The 24,126-nt window shown below is 37.7% G+C and overlaps 2 protein-coding genes across 3 annotated transcripts in view; one reads left to right on the forward strand and one right to left on the reverse strand.

Annotated features, from left to right (window-relative positions):
- LOC139148120 (reticulocyte-binding protein homolog 2a-like) overlaps positions 1–24,126 on the reverse strand; it is a 581,355-nt gene that overhangs the window by 526,926 nt on the left and 30,303 nt on the right. The gene's annotated exons all lie outside the window — the stretch shown is intronic.
- LOC139148117 (steroid 17-alpha-hydroxylase/17,20 lyase-like) lies at positions 1,424–22,276 on the forward strand. Of its 2 annotated transcripts, none has more exons than XM_070719418.1 (10): positions 1,424–1,582; positions 9,276–9,462; positions 10,327–10,500; positions 11,612–11,705; positions 12,530–12,691; positions 14,376–14,584; positions 16,891–17,016; positions 18,094–18,330; positions 20,135–20,233; positions 20,953–22,276. In XM_070719418.1, exons 2-10 carry the CDS (start codon positions 9,297–9,299, stop codon positions 21,219–21,221), a joined length of 1,536 nt encoding a protein of 511 aa, XP_070575519.1. In that variant the 5' UTR covers positions 1,424–1,582; positions 9,276–9,296; the 3' UTR covers positions 21,222–22,276. The 2 variants fall into 2 exon arrangements, with proteins under 2 accessions (XP_070575519.1, XP_070575518.1); XM_070719417.1 differs by lacking the exon at positions 1,424–1,582 and adding an exon at positions 2,730–2,910 and having other exon boundaries at positions 20,953–21,852.

The following is a 24,126-nucleotide window of genomic DNA, read 5'->3' on the forward strand; positions in this document are numbered from 1 at the left end:
AGATGAGATTTCCCTACAAACTGTGGGGCCGCGCTGGTCACCATTTGGTCAGACCATGTTGGGTGCCACAAGACGGTCAGTCGAGACTTGTGAAAATGGCAGGCAAGGCCATGACATCTGCCTATTGTCATTATAATGTTAAACCATGGACCCTGGAGCCACACAGTAGGTATCAAAATTAAAGTTCCGGTCAATTTGCAGAACCATCACCTCACACTAAAAATATCACTGATTTTACTTTAAAATCGCCCGAAAAATTGTTCACTGGCAAGGATAGCTAACTAATTTATTGTGTAGCAAAGCTACTGTTCATTGTTCAAGTAAAGCAGTCAATTCGCTGTTTCAAAATCACATTCGGATATAACTCTGTTTTAAACCGTTGACAATATTTGTGAATTGATCTGCAACACGGTCCTAACACAAAACGAAGTTTTAGTCTGTGCTTTCGACAGTTGTTCGCGAAGGGCAAAATATACATTATTGCCTGAATACATGGAAGGCACATTGTCTCCTGCTGCGAGGGCACATAAACCCATGTATTCAGGCAATAATATTTTAATAACATGCCTCATCACAGTAAACGCTATACGACCGGGACAATTAGACACTTGCAGGGTATTCTTAAACAATTTGCCATTATCGACAAGCATCAAACAGATTTTAACGAATGTAAAAATAGCAGTGCGCGCATGGATATTTTACATCTAACGTTAAGCGTCTACTTTGACGTCGAAAACGTCAAAGGGCTCCATCGAACCGGGTAACTATGGAAATCGGTCAGTACGTCGTTCACACCGCTCACTAACTCCCCGGATGTATCTATTCAAATCTATGCACTGATTTGCACTCACATCAAGGCATGTAATAAACAAACCAAGTCTGCCCAAGTGCAATGTTAAATAATGATAACCGTGTGCAACAGTCACTACCCCGTACAAATTATAGGGATAGAGTTAGGTTACGTGTTAGGTGGATGATAAACTCTGGAAAAATATCCTCAGCACACTTCTTTGATGGCAGGCGACACTTTAGAATTGAACCATCGATCGTAATTGTTTTCGTTAAAATCAATGAAAAACTCATGACCATGATTTGTGCTACTGCCAAACGGTTTTCATATGTTACTGCAAATTCACCAAAATCATTAGGGTGAAATCAGTTCGGATCTACGGTAGATTACTTTATTTTAGGTCGTTCTACACGATACAATTAATCGTTGAAGAAATCTCTTTTCAAATGAAGGCACGAACCCCTAGTATTCATATGCCTTACTGAACTACGCGGAAAGAGCGAAACTTTAACCCCGCCAACAATTCTCCGCAATTGAGTTTTCAGCATTCGTCAACAATAGCTACCCTTTGTGATCTTCTGCTACGTGTTTACCAAGCCCTATCGTTTTATGAACAGAGCAATTAATGCGGGTAAATAAATACGTCGCTGTTCTCATCCACGTGATCAGCAGTCACTGTACCAGCCTTCTGAACACAGGCCAAACTAACGGCGATCGTGCAAAAGGTTTGTCTGATCTAGTTAGACATGGTACAGAGTTGAAATCCCTACAAGGAACATACGCTTAAAGGAGGTAAGTATGCGTGTTTGCGTCTTGTAATCGTTCACTATACAGCGTAGTGTAGTCTTACAGCTAGTGTCGGGCCATTCTGAAATGTCAAACGTGAAAGATTGAGTGTTGTTGCTGCTCTACTAAATAGTGCAATACATCCACCACTGTCAAATGAGCTCGTACTTTCCAAATCTTTACAGATCACGATCTTAACATCTGATCGATGACGCTTCATTGTCTGTTGCGGGAGCCCTTGCGCCGTAGAAATGTAAATATAGAGATTGCTGAATACGTACACTTCTTTATCCTCGCAGCCCCGCGTGCCTGTAGCGTTAAGACGGTGGCCTATTTATCGGACACCTTTTACGTCACTATATAGGTCATTGTAACCTAACTCTGTGGCACCATGATGGCTTATCCTTCTCGCCGCTTTGAGTGTTTTTCCCACTTTACCTACCGTAACGGCGAAGAAAATGTACACAAGCCCCATTTCCAAGACCTTGCTTAGCCCCAATGTGAGGTCTCGCTACTACTACGATCATCTCTGTTTTACATATATTCCGCGATGATATTCGCACGAGGTCATAGGTCATCTGGTCCTATGATCATCTACCATAGGCACAGTGGTAAAGCATCTCCCTGCTCCACTGTCCATTGGTAAAGCTATGACCGTTACGGTTTGTACATCTTTCTTCTTGTATTATTAAGTTCCGTGTCCCCTGGGGAGCGATAGACATGATGCAAGGCAGGGGACGAAGCTAAGTTTGAGAAAGTGTCCCCAGAAATAAAATAATTGCGTTTTATGTCAACATTCATTTACTTTGGTGTGTTGTTCACGGTCTTAAATTTCTTAAACTTACATCGAACGATGGAATGATGGATAACACGTGTATTTTCCACCTAGTACCAAGTGACAAGCATTTATGATATTTATTTCTGAGTTTGGTTATTTTGTAATATTCTCCACGTCAGAATTTTACACGTTAGCATCTTTAATTAAAGTGACGTGATTCTACACATGTACATGTGATGCCGCGTGGCAAGTCAGGTGACAACAAAAGTACCGACGATGAATAGTTTTGCAGAGTCAATAAATCGCGATGAGTCAGCGATTCGTTGTATCACGAGATGGTGTGTCATTACGGTACAATGTGACCTTATAGAGTTAAGGTAGATTACTTAAGAAAGTAAACGAATTTGCGATGAAATTCATTCAGATGAGAGACGAATATCAGAGCTGAAGTTGTAAATCGGACTGAGTTCCCGTGCTGTAGATAAAGCCAACAATCTCACTTCTACCCGCGTGTCTTCAACTACAAATTACGGTCCCGTGGTAACTCCGATATCTGGTAAGTACTGAACAATGTACGACCACTTTTCGCATCGGACAGCTTTCAAAGTTGGGCTATTCCCCAGTAAAATCCAGAACGAAGGTTATGGTGGAAACAGACTTTTGACACGTTAAGGTAGAACCCGCCTCGGAGACAGATATTCGGATTTTCAAATGTCTACAATTCTTTTCTGATCTACCACTTGTTGGGGCTCATTTTAAAGCTCTTGGAGACAGAAAAACTTTCAACGTCTTAGTTTTTCGAAAATCCAGTATGTATTTCCCCACATAAACGTTAACACAGGAAAGGCGGCACTTTCGAATTTCAACTATTGCAAATGTGACTAGATCTTTCGCGGGGTATTTTAAATCTGGAATCAGACGACGAGATGCATTGAAAAACCTGCCGATTTGTCGACTTTTCATCGGTAAGAGGTAAAAATGTCTGAGTATGATTGAGAAGGACTATTGTGCTTTGACCCTATGTCGAATTTTACCGATTTCGATGCTTGCTAGGTGCATTTTCGGCGATTGAAAAAAAGTGTGTGGCAATGAAGTAACAACCTTTGGGTAATGTCAGGCTGTATTGAATTTGCAACGCACATGTATAGTTAGGCTACAACGCACATGTATAGTTAGGCTATATTGAATTTTGCAGCGCATGTGTATAGTATACTATAAAGGCTGTATTGAATTTGCAGTGCATGTGTATAGTTTGGCTGTATTGAATTTGCAACCCATACTTTGTTCTTTTCATCAAATACTATCAACAACAACAATAACAACAACAACAACTTTACTGGGTCCGATTATATTTTTATTTTCCTTCATTTTTAATGTTTAATCATCATCATCGTCACCATTTGATCATCACCATCGGAGCCTGAATTCCCTATGATACAATGAAGATGAATCGCGCTTAAAAATATCGATATTGTAACGTAGCCATATATATGCTTAGAATTTAACCTTTGAATTTGACTGTAATGACCGACAGTAACCCTGCACGTTATCTCCCGTGTTCGTTTTCGTGACCTTTTATTGTTTCAACTCCTGAAGTTATCATCAATGCCTGGACGACCTTTACCCTTGTTTGACATTGTACTTAACCAACAGCGATTTGACTTTGCCGATTGTTCGTAGTTAATTATAGACCCATGACTTTGCAGTTTCTGACACTCAATATAAACTATGAATCTCAGTGTGTTAGAGAGAGAACATCAGACACCGATTTTAGGAGAACGTTGGGGACACGGTCCCTCCGTGGATGGACCGTGTCTACGCACTTTACCGACGACGCCCCGAGACGACGTTCAACCGTGACCCTGACGACTAGTGTAGGTCATAGAAGTTTACCGTGTAACTAGAGTTACTCAGCTGAATAAAGTACTACGACTTAGGGACTGGTCAGTTTCTTCAGCCTGGGGGGGGGGCGGTGGATTCATGGGGGGTCACCCTGTTTTTGACTTGGGTGATAGGGGGGGTCACCATGTTTTTGAAATGCCCAATAGGGGGGGGTCAGTGTGTTTTTGAATTTTGACACAGGCTCATCATTGCCTAAAATGCTAGTGTCAGCCACAAATTTCATCATTCAGTTGTATTTTTCGGCGCGCCCTTCGGGCGCGTAACTTTAATAATCAGTCATATTTTTCAGCACGCCCAACTTTAACATATCAAGCATACATACATCAGAGATATCTGTATGTTCAATATTTTTCAGCGTGCTCTTCAAGCTCATTACTTTTATATATCAGAATTTTTTCAGCATGCCCTTCAGGTGCATGACTTTAATATACAGGGCATATATATCGGAGATATCCGGATGTTTCATATTTTTCAGCGCGCCCTTCGGGCGCCATACTTTAATATTTCAGAGATATCTTGATGTTTGCTAAGTGAAAGTGTACCATTATGAAATCTGCATTTCATATGAAAAGGATGACAAATTCCTGATACTTTTCTGTTCTCTCTATGAGAATTCAGTATGAGAAAGCAACATGCACAAATATTTCACAATATATATTTGATACAGTGACTTATTTTAGAAATAGAAAAATGACAAGATATCTTTCCTTCTCATTGATGCAATTATTTTCCTTTGTGTCACTGGTTTTCTGTAGAAAGATGCTTTTTTTATGAACAAAATAACAGTTAAAAAGGCAGTTTTTGTCATTATTACCTGTGTTTTTATGGTTTCAATGTTACAAGAAAAGGTCCTCTCAGAAACTGTACACATCAGATTTGGCTAAAAAAGCTCTCTATGGCTCCTCAGGAGATTTAATTGGATTGTTGGCAAGTCTTAACACCCATAAAAGTTTTTGATTCACTGCTTTTTCTCTTTGATATTAATGATTGACATCCATTTCTATACAACAGTTCAGGACATCTGGTTAAGCATAGAAAGTGATAAATACATTCACAGCTCATTCAAAATACAGCTCATTCAAAATGTACTGTATTCAAACTTTAAGATTTACATTTTGAAATTCCTATCTTACAACTGACATGTCAACAATTTCATTAAAACATAGAATGACTATTTAAAATATAAATATATGTAAAATGTAAAATAATATATATATATATATATATATATATATATATATATATATATATATATATATATATATATATAATTTAGGTCCACCTTTTGTTTTACCTATGTCGCGCGCCGGAGGGGGGGGGTCACCCTGTTTTTCGAAATTTGGAATAGGGGGGGGGTCACCCTGTTTTCAAAATTTGGAATAGGGGGGTCAACCAGTTTTTGACGTCGGCAAAAAATAATCCACCGCCCCCCCCTCCAGGCTGAAGAAACTGACCAGTCCCTTAGAATATATTTCGGTGTATCGTGCCGTCTCTTATACGTCTACTGCTATATCAAGCCTCGCTACGTGACAATATTGCTGTTTGTAAAGCATTAAGAAAACAAGAGTAAACTCTTTGAGGAGATGTACTGCCTCGCCATGCTAATTTTATCGGTTATTTTCCTGTGTTTCAATAACATAATTAGACAGACATTCTCATTGGCACAGTGCAGGGCGGATGAGGGAACCAGCCGTTATAGATTGTATCCGTGCACGTAGGATGGTTTTGTGTATTTGTGCCTGTCTGTGAAATACCAGCCGGTCTGGGAATAGCTTGTACAAAATCGGTACCTCTACCGAATAATTTACGTACAACGCACAGTTTTTAAAAAAATGCTTTTCTTCAGTGTTTTCTCGCCTCCATAAAAAATTATCGTATTGAATTTTGGCAAAATATATTTTCCATTGATATTAGCCAGCACTGCCGTATGATTGTTACGTAGGATCCTGCTTTCAATATTTCCTTGACGCGTCCAGAGAAAAGATTTCAAATAACATGAGATGTTTCGTTTCAAAACACCGTAAAAAGTGTTAGGTGTGTTTTCATATGCAACTCAAACAGAAGTTGCGCGATACTGGCCGATACCAGTTAAAATTGGCTTTCAACAACTGTCCACTCGTTACTTTTAGCCGCATTCGGTTTTTAGTTGCGATGGCTTGTCAATACCACGAAGTAGCAGGACTTTTCAATACTTAAAATGGTATTTCCTAGGCTCTGAACTGATTGCAGTCAGTGACCTATGCAACCACTGACATCAAGCTGTCAATAAATTACAGCTAAACAATTTCCTTCCTTGATGCAAGGAGTTCTTATCTCCGTGCTTGGTGTTAACGAGATGCGAAGAAACTCAATAGTGGCTCCAAAAGGTGACGCTCCACTTAGCAGTACACTGACAACTGTACACTGGCAATAAAATGCATTCAAACTGGATGTTTTTTTACTGTGGTTAACCTAAACCGCAACTTTAAAATTTTGTCGTTGTATAGTTTGCTTGACTTTTGAGTATACGTTTGTAATCCAGCTATTGTGAGTCAAAAGTGGTTTTAAACTATAGGCTTTATATTTCAACAATATTAAGTTTACAGTCTCACCATATGGCTGGTTAAATTATGTATCTGACAAGTAAGTGGATGGTAAGAATTTGGTGTCTCACAAAGGACTGATGAGTTTTTAAGAGTCCTACCATGGAGTGGTAAGAATCACAAGTCTCCCAATGAGCGATGAGAATCACAAATCACACTGGTGGATGATGAGAATTTCCCCTATCATCGGTGAGAATCCGGCTGCCTAATCGTTCTTAGCATAATTATGTTGGTGAGTACTAGAATTTCTCACCACGTAGTAGTGAGAATGACAGCAGAGACACCATTGGTGAGAAAGTGGCACTTTCTCACCCGAGTCACACTTCTCTTTTTCCATGGTGAATTGCGCATTGTAGCTTTTGCCCTGCGCAAAGGTGGTAAACTACATGATATTGCGATGTTGTGTGGGTAAAAGTCTGCTTTTCTCCACAGCAAGAGTGTGAGATATAGTGATCTCATAAATACTTGTTACACATATATACTCATGTAACGGCACTGATTCAATAAAATTTGTTTCTCGTATATGGATAATCTAACCGTGGCTGGCGTTCTGAATAAGAAAGCCATATGCTCTGATTGTGCGATGAAGTAATTGATAACCACAACACCAGAAACTCCGAGGGGGATGTGGTTATCTAATTTAAATCATTCGGTCACAATTTTAACATATCCAACTGCTGTGTCAGCCCATCCTCGTCGGAACATACCTAAATAGACAATGGTTGTTACCATAAGGCTGCATTCATAAACATCTCTCAGGGGGATTCAAAAAATATTCTCAGATTTTTTCAAATGCCCCCTAACAAAAGCTCGCAACGTGTTCAAGTCCCGCTTAAAACTTGCTACACCAAAATGAACTTGAGGCAAAATATGTCCGATACAGTGCTTCATCCTAAAATATCATATCATAATACATGGGAGTCTATTTGGCAAACTACTAACGTTTTCCCCATAAAAACAAGCTATATCTCTACATATATATATGTGTGATAATTCATGTAAACTTTGCTTGAAGTGACAGGTAAAAATGCATCTGTGTACAAAAAATTTATTTTTGGATTTCGTCGATAATGTTGATACATGGTAGTCTATGAGAAAACTATGAAATCGTATTTTCAAATATAAACTAGCAATATCTGTTCAATTATAGACATTCGCTTACTGATATAAATGTAATTTTTAGCATGGTGTGTTTACAAGTGCACAGGTGTACAAAAATTTAATTTTTGAATTTTGCCGAAAATGTTGATCCGCTACACATTGGAGTCTGTGACAAAACTGTAAATATTTTTTTCCCAATTTAAAACTTGCAACATTTATGCATATATGGATCATGACAACCTAAAACTTTTACCTCAAGTTGGCTGCTCGGATCATCAATAAATTGTTTAGTATACCCTAAAACTTGCTCCCGAAGGGCATGCCGGAAATGAAAGCGCCAGAATGTATTTGAAAAGGAATTTGATATTCAATAAATTTTCAAGTCTTCCCCTTTGCAATGTGATTTTTTTTCAGATACCCCTTGGCACATTGTAAATGTTTTCTCCTGAACCCCCCCCCCCTCCGCAGGTGTTTTGGCATGCAGCCTCAGGTTCTGCAGAACCGACCATTCTTTGTTTCCATTGTTGGATAAAAATCAATAAGGATCAATAATTTGCATATTGTGAAGGTGACAGCTGGTCACAGAGAGCAAGGTAATGTTTTTGCATGCCTAACTTTTCAAAACCAAGCTGCCAGAAATCTGTTCGTGAGTTCGTGGGTGTGTACGGTTTTCGGGTGAAAGTCTGTAGGTTCGAATTCTGGTATGGGCGTGTTTTGTTTAGGGGTCAGTCCCTCTATCCCTGTGTTTAGGGCGTTGTTAGGTGATGCTTATGTGAGCGTTGGAGGTTTGGCTAGGTTGAAAAAAGTCGTAGGTAGGTAGTGAATCAAGACTGAGCATATATGAAGTATCACAAGGCGCCGCTAAAAAGAGGCAAGACTTTTTGTAGTATTCAACCCTTAACCACTTAAACTGCAAAATATAGTAGAGTAAAAACCGCTTGGTGGTTCTGACGAAAGCATCGCAAATTGGAAATAAACACAGATGAGAACAATAGTGTGACATAGGGAGTGCAGTTTAAAATATAGATTTGAACAGAAGTGAAAACCAGCGCAGCTGACCCCTGCTGAATAAGCGTTTCAACACGTGATTGCGTCCCTGTTATCACATAGACCCTCGAGGGTCTATGGTTTTCCCAACAAAATAGAGAGTACCACATCTAATGCACAGAACCGTTCTAACAAGCCAAAGCATACAATTAACGGGTAGCGTTAAGCTGTTGCCGTAAAGAGGCACGTGGTTTACGACGATGGCACAGAACCTCACTCGTGTGAATTCCTCAGGCTTGTCCTTCGAAAGCAAAGCGTTCTGATACAGCTGTCCCATTGTTGTTTACAGGGAAGCAGGCCGTCTATCAGAATGGTTTCTTTAACGATTGGAGCGATTCAGAACTTCCTCAGCAGTCCAACCTATGTGTTGTTGGTGATCGTACTGATGCTAGTGATAGCTGCACTATGGAGCATGCACATACCTGCAGGTTTTCCTCCAGGACCGAGAGGCTTACCGTTCATAGGAAGCCTAGGAGGTTAGTTATTTGTCTATTCTAAACCCAGATGTCACCAAACCACTGACATATTACAAATTATGGCATTGATCACGAAGTCGTCTTAACGCAAAGGCTAAGTAAGTTCGTAAACAGCATAACTCAATTTATGTGAATGATTTGCTTGTAACATCTACGGATGCAAAAGAACTCTTTCCCTTTTTATGACAAAATAAGGAAAATGCGTCGTTGATGATCGTTCTATGATGAATATATATATTTGTTTCAATGGCACTTAAATTTCATTAGCATTGTAAAGTAAGTGTAACTTGTTCTTATGCCTGACTTTTAAATTTCTACTTTTCAACTTATGTTACACGAGATAAAAACGCTTGTTCTGAAATACCTGTAAGAAGGAATGTGATATAATATGTACCAATAACATCTTTGTAAAAAAGGGTAAATTTTGTATTTCCCATTAATGTTAGGTTTGTTTGTGAAATACACTATCTTATTCCATACCTAAAACCAATATCAAAATATAGCTCAATCAACACATCAACACAGTATGTATGTGGGTGATGTCAAATGTGATGCCTAAAAACCGAATGTCAGTTCGAGTTCGGCTCATACATCAACAATTGTCTACACCACGGATTTGTTGTCAGTGCTTACGCTTGTGCTTCAACATACGTCAGGGAACGAATAAAACATGCACTTCTTTCACAATAAAAACATATGAAAAACATTAATTAATGGTCCGAAAACAGTTATATCACCTTCACTTCCAGGCTAATGGGGAAATAGCGGGCCGCTGGAAACAGCTTCATAATAGACAGATCCGTCATAATTGCAATTTCTTTGTTTCAGCGAGAAATATGTCTAATCAACCACATCTCGTTTCAGCTCTCGCCACGGATCCTGTTTATAACATCACAGACTTCACCAAGAAATATGGAGATATTTATTCCCTGAAAATCGGAAGGGAGCGAATCATTGTACTCAATAACATCGAGCTTGTCCGGGAAGCATTGGTAAAGAAGCAGAACGCATTCGCTGGGAGACCCGTGGTTCATAGCCGTAAGTCAGAAAGTAGAATGGTTTGCACTCAGAGACAAGAACACTACTTCGTATTGCCTTGACAAACATCGCTAAATTAACTTCACATAATAACCAATCATATGCTTGTATTAAATTCTGAAAATATTGGCCGAAGTAGGATCAATCACATTCTTCTTATTATGTTCACAAACATTGTTCAATTAAATTCACACAACTGATGACTTGCATGTTATTACCTGTGATACTTTAAATTACCTTTGTATGCTTTATCAAGACCTGGTACCACCACAGACCCTAGGATTGTACCTTAAACTAAAAGTGTCCACTATGATACCACTAAGTTAAGATCTATAGGCAATTGGAGGGAACAGCATAGTTCCAGCAACCCTTCGCCGTTTAACAATTATTGTATAACTGTTGAGAGTGTTCACTGTAGAAATAATAAGCAAATATATCTTCAAGAGATTGCTGATGGTGTTACGGTGGTTACAGACATTCATATCCAAATAAGTGATTACATAATATTGCATCAATCATATTAGTATCACCATCGGAAGACCAGGACTGTGTTAAGTAAACGATCTCATATCGTCAACCCTATTACTTCCTTCGCTCGGTCTGACATTAACATTTTCTAAGAGAGATGTTATATGTATATTCTTCTTGAGAAGTCTCAAACTATTTGTGTCAGGCGAGCACCCTCTTTTTAGCATCGATAAGCCGCGCGAAAGAGATTGCAGCAATTACAGTATTTTCTGATCTTATGAAATACAATAACGTAATTGGTCGAGCACAGCAAATATATTTGGAAGATTGCATTTACAACAGTCATGCCAGTCGTGTCACCATCGCAATCCTCCCAAGCCTTCTTCATCTCTTCTGACTCGCGTAATCGGCTCATATCAGATAGTGGATTAGAAGATTTGAAGGACGTTCAAGATCAATGTAGAATATCTCATAATCTAACGCAGCAACGTTACGTATATCTGCCTGTCGATGATCGAACTACAGTCATTGAGCAGGCATAAGATTCAACCGTGAAACAGTGTGGAATGTTTTGAATCATCTGATAACATTATTGAATTGTTACGTAATTGTCCTAAGTTCACTTTACCTCACTTGTTTTCAGTTGACTTATTAAGTGAGGGAGGAGAAGATATTCTTGCCGGTAACTTCACTGCGAAGTGGAAGATTTTGCGTAAAATTGCTCATCAAGCAATACGGTAATAAAATATTATTCGCTCTTTGTGTGTGTCACATAATGTAGAGATATACGGTCTCAACGCAGACAAATGCTTCTGTTACAGTTTTGTTTATTTTCACTTACCACTGTTGTTCGCAATTGACTAAAATGTCCGGGGTAATTGCGAGTACCTTTGTGACGACTGGGAGGTATAAATTCAATATTGTCGAAGTATTTTAATATTTACTTTTTCAAACTGCTGGAATTTTGAATGTTGCCATAATTTGTAATGGATGCTTAAATTCACATCTAAACATCTAAGTCGCAAGAACCTTACTTGGTACATACAGTCATTTATTAAGGCATATTCAGTGAATATTGGCGAATTGCGTTTGGGCAAATGGATTGCATCCGTACAGTGAACACACCTGAGCTCAAAAACAGTGGAAATGTGAGCTTGGGTTTATCGATCACATCGTGAAACTGGACAATAATCCTACAAAAACGATGTGGCAAGCTGGGTTCAAGGTGTCACGCGGTCATTCACAAACTAGTCATAATTCTCCAAAAAAGCACAAATCACTCACCTAGCGAGGACACACAGATGGTACGCTGGGTTAAAGGTCCTAAACGCATCCTTTGCATACAATCTGATGGCACCCTCATCATAAGTGTAGGGTTTATGAAAAATCTCTATTTCCATGTAACACTTTTAGGGCAGTAGCTTAACTGCTATCAAACTATGTCACACAGTTACATCCTCAAAAACTTTAGTTTACCGTCCAAAGGAGAACAAAGTGTAAAAGATTTAGTAGTGTCGAGATGGTAGTAGTTTCAGTTTACAACAGTTTTCCTGTTTTGTAGGAATTATGCAAGTGGAGACAAATTGGAAAATCTAGTGACAAGAGATGCATTTCCTCGTCTTAAGAAGGCTATTGAAGATAATAATGGAGAGCCATTTGATCCACAGCCCTTACTGATGTTGTTAGTCTGCAATGTGATGGCGACCATGTGTTTTGGTCAAAAGTGAGTATATTGAACCTTTTTCAATATCGGCTAAAGCTTTATGAAATTTACAGGGAAATTGATTGGTAGTAAGTTACCAGTAATTAAAAACGTTATATCGGTGCCTTTTGCAAGTATTAAAGAAAGTCAGGCTGCCAAAATAACAATATAAGAGTCAATCAGTAACTTTCGGCAGTTTTGCACCGCAACGGCAGATTGACAGCCACTCTAGTGACAGAATTTCGGGAACATTAAATGTTTGTGTCAATGTACTCCTTGATTGCATGAAATCACAGTCTGAAATCATCAGTGTGTGTGTGTATGTGTGTGTTTGTGTTTGTAACGTTAAAACCAAACAAGCTCAGATATACTGTTGCACAAAGAGTCAGTCATGATAACGTATCACATTAGATGAATCATGAAAACTTCTACTGGATACTTACTGCTGTATCATCCCTATTTGTAACAATCAACCCTATTTGTAACACTAACCCGATTTGTAACAAACCTTAGCCATATTTGTAACACTAACCCAATTTGTAACAAAACCTAACCCTATTTGTAACAATTAACCTAATTTTCCTAAAAAATTGACCAAATTTCATCAAAATGTAAACAAATATGGCCAAGGTTTATCACAAATTAGGTTATTGTTACAACTAGGGTTAATTTTTGTTACAAATCGTGTTAGTGTTACAAACAGGGTAAAGTTTTGTTACAAATTGGGCTAGTGTTACAAATAGGGTTAAGGTTTGATGCAAATTGGGTAAGTGTTACAAGTAGGGGTGATTGTTACAAATAGTGGTGATACAACTGCAAATAAAACTACTTGGTCTTGGTAAGTGTTGTTATATAGCATGGTTATATTTGCAGTACGTCTGGAAAAGACACCTGCGATGAGCCCATCCATCTCTGCAGCCTCCATTGTACTGCTTGTTCTGGCAGAAATTTTCGCTCGTAAAATATAAACTAAGAGGGAGCTATGTTAGATACTATTTTAGTAGATGTATTTTTAAGTTAACGGAAATATCCCTAATCTCATGCTCACTGCCACAAGTATTCTCCAGCTGATCTCAGCAATAACACATTGTAAGTGCCTTGACAAGTGCAAATTGGCTTTCAATTTCTAAATTGTGTTTTCACCTTTCTCCTAACTTACTAGATTTAGCTAAATGAAATGATAAAGTTGAATAGATTGCAAATGAGCATGGAGACGATTGAATACCAGTCTTCACAAAGATGACCGAAGTTAGTTGTTGGAAGTGCACAACACCAAATAGTAAAATTGCAATAGATTCTGACAGAAATTCTGGTTCAGCATTGTTATAAGAAACGAACTGATTGCAAATTTCGCACCTCTAAAGATTATTGCAAAAAAGCATAGTTGTTTCTAATGTTTCGAAAAATTTTGTCCTGTAAAAATGAAATTACCAAATATTGTCACACTGGCCGCATCGTATTTTGACTTTAATTTAAAAGCTATATATCATCCGAATGAAAAAAACCCTCTAGCATCAACTGACTTTTTCATATCGTTTTAACAGAGTACCACGTGTCACGGTGTCACGTCCACTTCCTACAAGGGAAATACAACCACACTCTTCGAATTTTTGAAATCGTTCTACTGTTTGGAAATAACTGTATGCCAAACATCACATCATCTTCTCAGAAAACCCGTAAGGAAATATACTTACTTATCTTTCAGTTATGAACTTGAAGATGCCGAATTCAAGGATATCTTGAAGTTCACCAAAGATGGCAACGAAAGCTTTGGAAATGGTTTATTGGCTGACTTAGAGCCAATATTCAAGTATATACCAACCAATGGCCTTCGTACATACAAGAAACTCTTAAAGGAGTGGTTTTCTCTTATCCAGTCCAAAGTCGATGAGCACAAGATAAAAATGCGAGAAGGTATGGTAATGACTTCCTCTAACCGACTGGCTGTTGAAAGATGTGTTTTGTTCTCAGAGTCTAGAAAAGTGTAGCGTGGTCAACAAAATTCCATTTCTGACATATACTGTAGGAAGGGTAGATCACTATGATTTTTACACATCACCATCATCATCATCATCATCGTCATCATCATCATCATCATTATCACCACCACTATCACTACCAATGTAACCTCCGTTAAGGTAGAACGCGTCTCGGGGACAGAAATTACCTACCAGTCATAGGCCCGGGGGTCACTTTAAAGCTCTTGACGAAAGAAAAGTTTCACCGTCTTAGTTTTTCGAAAATCGAAAATTGTATTTGTCCCTATAGAGTTAACACAGGGATGGCTGCCATTTTGAATTTCAAACACATTGGGAAATCGAGAAATCTCAGGTAACTTGTCTCGCTAGTACCAAAGTTTGCACGATGACCCCTGATTTTTGTTCTTGCTTTGGTAAGAGAATTGTGGAACGTTTCATTGAGGGAAGTTTGAGCAAAAGTTTCAGTCTTTCATTTTGAGGCGCACATTACTCTCAAAATAATCTCCATAAATGTAACAACAATATTTGTAATAAGATGCGCATCCATTTAAAAGTAATGTCGTCCAGAAATTATTATAAAATCGGCCATAAATGTAATAAAAACACTTACGTTAATGTGATAGAACAGCACCAATAAATTAGATAACAACAACAATTATACGTGTAATAATGAGCAACCATAGTTTACATAAGTCTACATATTATTTCTATTGAAGAATTGGCATTTAAAATCTATTAAACATGTTATTATGAGGGTATTTATATTTGTGCCAGTTGATTATTAGTTCACAAATTAAACGCTTTGCATAACTTCAACCATATGTAGACGGTAGGATATGCTTTTATATTATTAAGCTTTTCAATTCCTTCTGACCTTGATTCGCAAACATACTTTATAGGAGATTTATAATAATCCTCTTTATAGCTTTCTTTCATTATCAAAAAATAGGGGCTGTTATGGCGTTTGAAAGCTGTTACTTATAAGAACAGTTAGTTCTTTTTCTTATTATGGCTTTTCGTGCAAGATACTAGACGGATTCGTATTAATTCATGCACGTTTTATTAATGATCATTGTGTTATGCCAATTATTCTTTATCAATGAGGAATATTTATATACCTCGTATTTTACATCGTATGTAGTATTGTTATGTGTTACTGCACTCAATTTCGTTTATACTGTATTCGGTATATCCGCAATCCGGTCTTTATTATCGGCACATAAATGAACAACACAAAGATGCGATCGCTCGTTCATTCTGGAATATAAAATACAGATCAGATTGGTCACTGAGAAGAGTCAAAATAAATAGACAAACATGTCGAAACATTTAAGAAATCACCCAATTCCATCACAGGCGGCTCTTCGGATGAAAAAGAAACGAACTTTGTTCAACAAAAAACCGACCATACAGTTTTCTTTAAGGCTATAACAGACAACTACTGGTATCAAAAAACAAGAAAGTCTTCTATCACATGAAACAAAGGTGAAACATACACGTTACTACAGTCATATGCCAAGGACAATGCACAGTGCTATTCAAAAGAGTATCGCTATGTGGCCTACCATAAGATCCATTTTACCGAATCACGAACAAAATAGACCAATCAGCGAACATGCCGTCATTGATTTCTTTCATACATCACCATTATAAGAACAGATATTGTTAATTCAAACAACTTTTAATGACCAAAACTTTTCTGCATTGAAAAATGGACGAGTCCTGCAGATGAGAAATGTACATCTCCGTCGCATGAGAATGTTCTTTGTCAATCGATGTCATAAGAAAAGCGTTACATTGGAAAAGTTATGCATATAATGTTTGATGAAAGTAGAAACTTATCAACATGATTTTACATTTTACCTTTAATAAATACATTTTAGATGTCAAATCGTCAATGGCGATGTAGCTTTATTGAAATTGCCGTATAGCAATATTAAATTTATTATCGTTTGTATTATACTACCATACCATATGTAATATGGCTGGGGAGTATATTTATTCTTGCATTTACGGTTTCTATGCTGTTACAATTATGGTTGGTGTTTTATTACCTGTATGGTTGATTTTCGTATATTACTTTTTATGGATGCATGTTATACGGTTGAGATTACATCTATTGCGATTATTACATTTATGAAAGTCACAAATGACCACCACTGATTTTGGATTAAGTACCAAATAAGCCTTGTTCTGTTTATCATCAGCGATTGAAGGTTCTGTTCACTGTTCTCTTTTCAGAGAACGTCTCTGACCTTGTCGATGACGTTCTGAAGATCCAAGCTGAAGCTAAGGCTGCAGGTGAAGATCAAGCTGATTTGTTGACAGATGTTAATGTACGACAAATAGTTTCAGATATCTTTGGAGGTAATTTACTTTTACCAATAAATGACTCCAGAAAAGGTTTCAAAATACTAGGGGAAAACGAAAGGTTTTTCCATCTGCTTATTACGGAAAATTAAGAAATTTGCATGCACTGTTACTTCACTTTTCAGCTGAGAAGTACAGTTTGTAATAAAAATCCTTGTTTTCAGTTTTTCATCACCGTTTTTCTGCCGTCAAAGATATCGCTAATGATGATGTTTGGCGTATGCCGGGTACTTCTTGATTTATCAAGGAAACTGTTGTAAAGTGCAGTCACATACAGCTTTCTCTTGATGATATGAGAGCCCGGATAAGCCACTGGATCTACTGATTGCACGGATAGACTTATGAATGAAACACCCTTATCAATCTTAGAGCCGCACACTTTTGTTTGTTTGAGTGTGCTTCTAACAAGTGCATGCATACATACATACATAATACATACATACATACATACATACATACATACATACATACATACATACATACATACATACATAATACATACATACATACATACATACATACATACATACATACATACATACATACATACATACATACATACATACATAGTATACATACATACATACATACATACATACATACATACATACATACATACATACATACATACATACATACATACATACATACATAGTATACATACATACATACATACATACATACATACATACATACATACATACATACATACATACATACATACATACATACATACATACATACATACATACATACATACATACACATTGCATTTTACAACTTCAGCTATAATCCTTATGTCAACAACAAAGTCGACCAACTGTTCATTTTTTAAAAAAACATATTCTGAAAACGAGGTCACCACTGAAGTTCGTTTTAACACAACTTCTCCTGGTGTATGTAGGTGCCATAAATTTCAACAAAAACACTGAACGTCCCACCGCGGCATTTTGTCAACAGTATTGTCACATAAATTTAGGCCAAGGTTTCATCGGATCAAATGGCCGTTGGATAGCGTTAAGTTCATATGACTAGCATGGAAGGATTATAATTATGTCACTTGTATTCGCACAGGCGGAATTGACACTACCATTAATACCATGAACTGGTGCATAGCCTACTTGGTAAACTACCCGGATGTGCAGACAAAGGTACAAGAGGAAATAGATGACGTCATCGGACAAAGACTACCGATGATATCTGACAAGGGTAAATTACCGTACTGTGAAGCAGTCATTCACGAAGCCATGAGAATAAGAACAGTCGCACCTCTCAGCGCTCCCCATGAAACTATCGAGGATACCTCTGTCGGTAGGTTCTTCTTATGAAGGCTCTCATAACGGGACAAGTGCGTTCAAGTGTCCTTACTCAGGTGTGCGTAGCTTCCCTGTGTAAGAGAAGTCTGTTTTTTATTGGCAAAAGTATTTTGAATTTTATAGGACAACTGGAAAAACTATTTTGAATTTCCATAATACAATGTCGTGCTTTTGTTACAAAACTCTGCACAATTTTATCCAACCTCAAGGTACATTCAATTTCCTCAGATATTCATTGCAATCTACAAATTCAAAGATATTCTCATTGACTGTGCCTCAACGTCCGACTGTGGCAGAATAGGCAAGAAATTGAACAAATTTTTGTTCATTTTAAATTTCTCGCAATTTTCAAAATCTTGCCATGTTATTTGAAAAACAGAGAACATTTTGTCAAAGTGCAGTGGATCCCTCTCCCGCCCTGTCGGTCGGTTGCATCATATTGTATTTGTAAAGATTCAAATGTGTACATGCATCATTTACGCTGTTTTTCATGTAGTTGTATGGAGGCGGTCTTATTTGGGTGCGGCACCCATTTATTATTTGTCTTACTGAAACCTCTCCATGCAGTCCTACTCATTGGATAATTACAATTCAATAAACGTCTCGGAGGAAGAACATTTCGAAGGTTTAATTTTTATCTTAATATAAAATCATGAAAATAATGCCAAAAGTTGCAGCTTATGTGCCTTTAAAGGGTGGATTGAATACTGTTATGAATGTGTCTCCGCCAACTCTTACCAAAACACCGGTTGATGAACTAAAAGAAATTAAATGCTCCTCATAACTGACACATCACTGTCCTCGGCTTCTGAAACATACAAAATACATAAGGGGTAAGGAGTGTTCTCATCCAGGCCGGAAGCTATGTTTTGGACGACATTCTTACCTCAAATGCTGCCAATAAACTCAACTGAGACAGCACGATTCTGTTGGAAAACATATTAAAAACTGCGCCTTCAGTCGTGGGTAGTGTTGGAGTTAGTAGAGACCCTTACACGACCGAATTCGGTCTGATTATAAGTCTCCCACATTATTTGCTTGTGGGGTAAAGTTCAATAACGCGTCGACCGATTTACAACAAATTTGAATGCGCAGAAAAGATGATCACTAACCTCAAGTACTCTAGTTCAGCAGCTAATATCAGGTCACCGAGCAGGCAAAAGTTTCCTAAACCATGATTTATCACCTTTGCCATATCCCACGTGACAAAGCAACCTAAGCCAATAACGATATCAAATGATACGATGATAGATGAGGAGTAATAATTAATGACAATCATTTGATCATTTGCGTAACGATACTTTCTCTCCAGGCCTTTAAAGAGTCCCTCCCTCAGTGTTCATAACTAATATTTCAATACTTGTAGTCATTACCTGTCAAATGTGAATAACGGTTTGCAATGAAACACTTTTTTCATTTTTTTTGGAATCGTAACTCAAACTGTATAACACGATTTGAACTAATTTGGGATAATTGGATTTTCATATTTTGCAAATTTCTCAACAGTGTTAGGTGCCATATAGCTCACAATATGCAAATTACTCATAAAACAAGTGTGTAATATAAAAGGAAAAGCAGATGAGATAACATTTGTAGATTAAATCGACATTACTTCACCATCCAATTATCCCAAATTCATTCCAATCGTGTTTTATTTGCAAAAACATTGAACCAGACGTAAATTAACATTGCTTATGGAAATGAGATAGTGCGGAAGTGATCCACAGTTGAAGTCACGATGGCATAAGATATCTAGACTGTTTTACATTCCCTGACATTCAGGAATAATTCTTACTTAGGTGGCTACAACGTTCCCAAAGGAACCCAAATATGGACAAACCTGTGGAAGATTCACATGGATGAAAATTACTGGAAGGAGCCTCAGGAATTCCGTCCGGGTAGGTTTAGTTAAGGACGTAATTTTTGTACTAACTAGGTCACTGTGCAGCGAGAAGGGAGAGTGAGACGATAGCTTCTTTAATCCCAGCAAACGCCCTCCCATTTTGGAAAGAATTTTCTTGTTATAAAGTTCCCAATAACCCTAAATGAAAAGTATGTTGCGTAATGTCATCTTGTTGGTACACTCTGGATGTGCTGAAATGACCTCAGTGGTAGGGCACAGTGATGTGATAGGTCAGTTTCACCGTAAGCTGACACAAGTATGTTAATGCATGCCGAATTTAGTGACGATAAAAGCTTCTGAATCAACGGATCACCTTCTAATGACAGCTAGCAACATGACAGTTTGTCGAACTCCAGAAAGCGAAACGGACGCTCGAATTTATTACTCTTGTAGCTCATTAAAAATAACTTTATCCTATGGTAATTGCATTGAACTTCTTTTCATTCCTTGAAAATATTTTTAGGCTCAAACAACATGATCTAGTGAGTGCGTACGAAATCTGTTTCCATAGTTGGTGTAAACAAACAACACCGTACCAAGAGATTTCCTGTCATTTGTAACATTCTGGTCTAGGTTGTATGATAAATCGGGGTGAAACAATCAATAGAAATATATTAACGAATCAAAAATGCTATTGCATGATGAAGAGGTTTTACATGCAAAGAATGGTTTACTTTTCATACAGCCTAACTAGTCATTTTATTTTAATTGTAGAACGATTTTTGGATGAAGATGGCCAGGCTTTGCCGAAGCAAGACAGTTTCCTTCCTTTCTCTGCCGGACGTCGTGTATGCGTTGGAGAGGTTTTGGCAAAGAATGAAATGCTACTGATATTCGTCTGCCTATTTCAGCAGTTTACTTTCTTACCGCCACCAGGCAAGGAGAAACCTAGCTTGAAACCAACTTTTGAAACTCTTGTTACCAGATGTATTCCGTACGAAGTAGTAGCAAGGGAACGCATTTCTGGAGAATCTTGCACTTAACTAGCCCGGTTTCATCATTCTTGAGAATACGCCTTAATGTACTGGTGAAATTCGATGAAATATTCCACCCCAATGTAGGCGGTAAAAGTGTGAATACATATATGTTGGATCAGAAGATATCACACACACACAAGCTTCTCCGTATTATTCCAATAAGAAACAGCTATCTTTCAAGGATGGATACGTACCTACCAGTATACTACTTTTACTCATTTGTCATTACCAAATAGGTCAAATTCGACCGCGTTTCATATTTGTTTACCTTTATGTTCTGTATCTTACCCAAACGATGGCGTAAATCTTTGACATCTTATTACTGTAAAACTTATTGATGAAAGTATATAATGCAAATCTTGAAAAAGCTTGGCAGATATTTTGATGGTATAAGTCAAACACTATCTTCAGATGAAAAACACTACGAAACATTTATCCTAAGGGCAAAGATACAAGTAATTGGGAAGCTATTTCCGACTTGACGAACTAAATACCCTTAAATATGGTTTGAGGAAGGATAGGAAACGAAAGTATGTAATGTTACGAATACGTCAAATAGCAAAATTACAGAGAAGTTTCGAATGCTTAGGTAGCGCGTGTGTAATAAAGAGTACAACAGATATTTTATGTTCATAAAGTCCCTGTAGCTGTAACTCTTGAAATTTGTTGACCTGAAAAAGGCTTTCTACTTTCCCTAGTTTTCTTTATATTCTCATATTTAAGGGATATAGTCTTTTACTACTGAAAAATTGGACAAGTAATTTTAAATTTTAAGCGTTATTTTGATTTCCCACCATTTAGAAAATAATGGTAATAATACAAAGAAAACAAAGCATATGATGTCCCAGTGTAAAACATTCAGCACTATGAATTTTATTGGACTACTCTGATGTTTCTTGAAGATCCCAAATCATATATGCACGACGTACAATGTTTATGCTTTATTTGCTTGAGGGCGCCATTTTATGTTTTGGCAAACGTTCATTATTTATCTTGCTCATGCAGTCCCAGTGGACAGTTTATTATACTTGTATAAACACCCCTCAATGAGTACATTCCCACGAACTTGTTTTAATTTGGAAGTATGATGACATATTGTACTGTGCAATATCTTCTACAGTTTTTGTGAAATATGACCAAAACTTACCCCATACCCCAAAGTTTCACATCGCAAATTACAGTAAATCTCAAATTCTACCAATTTTTTAGCTAGGCATAATAAATATATTTATATATAGTACAATATAATTTATATATAGTACAATATGTCATCTTAAGAAGAATAAATTTCCTTTCTAATGATACCAAACAAGTGAGGCTATGTTAAAAAATAAGCTCAGCAGATGACTTACAAGAAGACAGATTTGACGAAAATGCAATTGGGTTGCAAAATCGTGATTTTGTGGTACCCTTCAAAGCATGACAATAACAGCTATTGCACCCCTATATTCTTTCCGTTAAAATTCCATGTCGTATTCTAGGGATCCCAAGGCTTCTGAAAAATACAGGTTTGTTATCCTGTGGGGGTGCACGTAGACCCCCCTCTAGCCCACGGACTATGAAAGATGATGTTTCAAGTTCGACATGGACGGTAGGGATGCAATTTCTTTCATTTCCCTAGGAAGTACATCAGGTGCAGTGTACAACACGCAGACAGCCCAGGTGAAGAACGAGTGACATCAATTGTTCTACTTCCATAACTGTCAGACTTAGAGCAAATGATGCTCGAGTGCGAAAGAAGTCTTAGACAACTTAATTGGTCATAGAAAAATGACCACATGTTGCTTCACACGATCTTCCATATGTATGGGTCTTGTTATGCATTCAACAAATATGTACAATATAAATGTTCCCTCGTCACGGTAGCAAGTATGCAAGGAGAGCTGGGATTGTACCAGAGTGATAGACCTCAGCGCGTTTGTCAACTTCATCACAGACAAACATAGGTATTGTTTAAGGCGTGAAGCGGTTACATAACCCATCCATGTTCGCCTCGCCTCAGGTTGCTCTCGCCTCTCTTTTCCGAAGAGTGCCGACCATGCATCCTTCGGTAATTTTTGGACTTTTGCCAATTGTTAAGCGAAAGTATGTTCGGCAAAGTTTGTGTTGTTGTTGTCGTGTGGTGCTGAGCGGAATTGACGTGCTGGCGAAAAGGGGAGTGTTTTGAGCTTCAGGAAAGTGAGTTTTACCGTTTTAAAAATTCCTCTCATATTGTTATGAATATATAATGAGTGTGTTTGAACCAAATTTGAAAGTCTTTTATCGATACTGTCTGGTTTTACTCAATGGTTTACGGTCAGTCATACCGTCTTTTACACGTGCGTCAAGGAAGGACATGTTTATGAAACTGCTGGCGTGTTATGTTTTGATTGGCGTGAAGCAGTGTTTCTGGCCTGAGAGCTCACAAAGTAACTATGGTTGCTACGCGACTGGCAGTACGATGCCATCTCGTCGTATTTTCCGCATAATCTCGTGCAATTATAAACCACAAACAAAGTCTCCAAAAAGTTTAACACCTTTGAAGCTCATTTTAATATGAAAAGCCAATAGTCTACCGAGACGACCATGGAACAAAAGGCATGCCGCGTTTCTAGTCTGTCCATATTTTTCTGTGACTTCATATATCAATTTTGCTATCGGAGTAGTTGTACTGGAATTCTATGCTATCACGGTGGAGTAAATGAACAATTGAATCATGTTAACCCTTTGAATGCTGTAATTGTTCCCATCAAAATTTTAGTGCAGCATGTTTTCCAATTTTTATGATTTTTTCTGTAATATTTTGATAATTTTGGATCAAATGGACATCACATTTCATTGGCTAAAGTTTGTTATCAAAATTTGACGAAAAAAAAGATCAACTAGAATATATTTTCTAAAGGAGACAAAAATCGACTTTGGCGCTAAAGGC

This window comes from Ptychodera flava, chromosome 13 (genome assembly GCF_041260155.1).
Source record: "Ptychodera flava strain L36383 chromosome 13, AS_Pfla_20210202, whole genome shotgun sequence".
NCBI lineage: Eukaryota > Metazoa > Hemichordata > Enteropneusta > Ptychoderidae > Ptychodera > Ptychodera flava.

Coding starts and splice junctions, on each gene's coding strand:
- LOC139148117 (XM_070719418.1), top strand. CDS start 9,297: ATGGTTTCTTTAACGATTGGAGCGATTCAGAACTTCCTCAGCAGTCCA. Junction 11,706..12,529: donor ATTGCTCATCAAGCAATACG/GTAATAAAATAT, acceptor CCTGTTTTGTAG/GAATTATGCAAGTGGAGACA. Junction 18,331..20,134: donor TATCGAGGATACCTCTGTCG/GTAGGTTCTTCT, acceptor ATTCTTACTTAG/GTGGCTACAACGTTCCCAAA.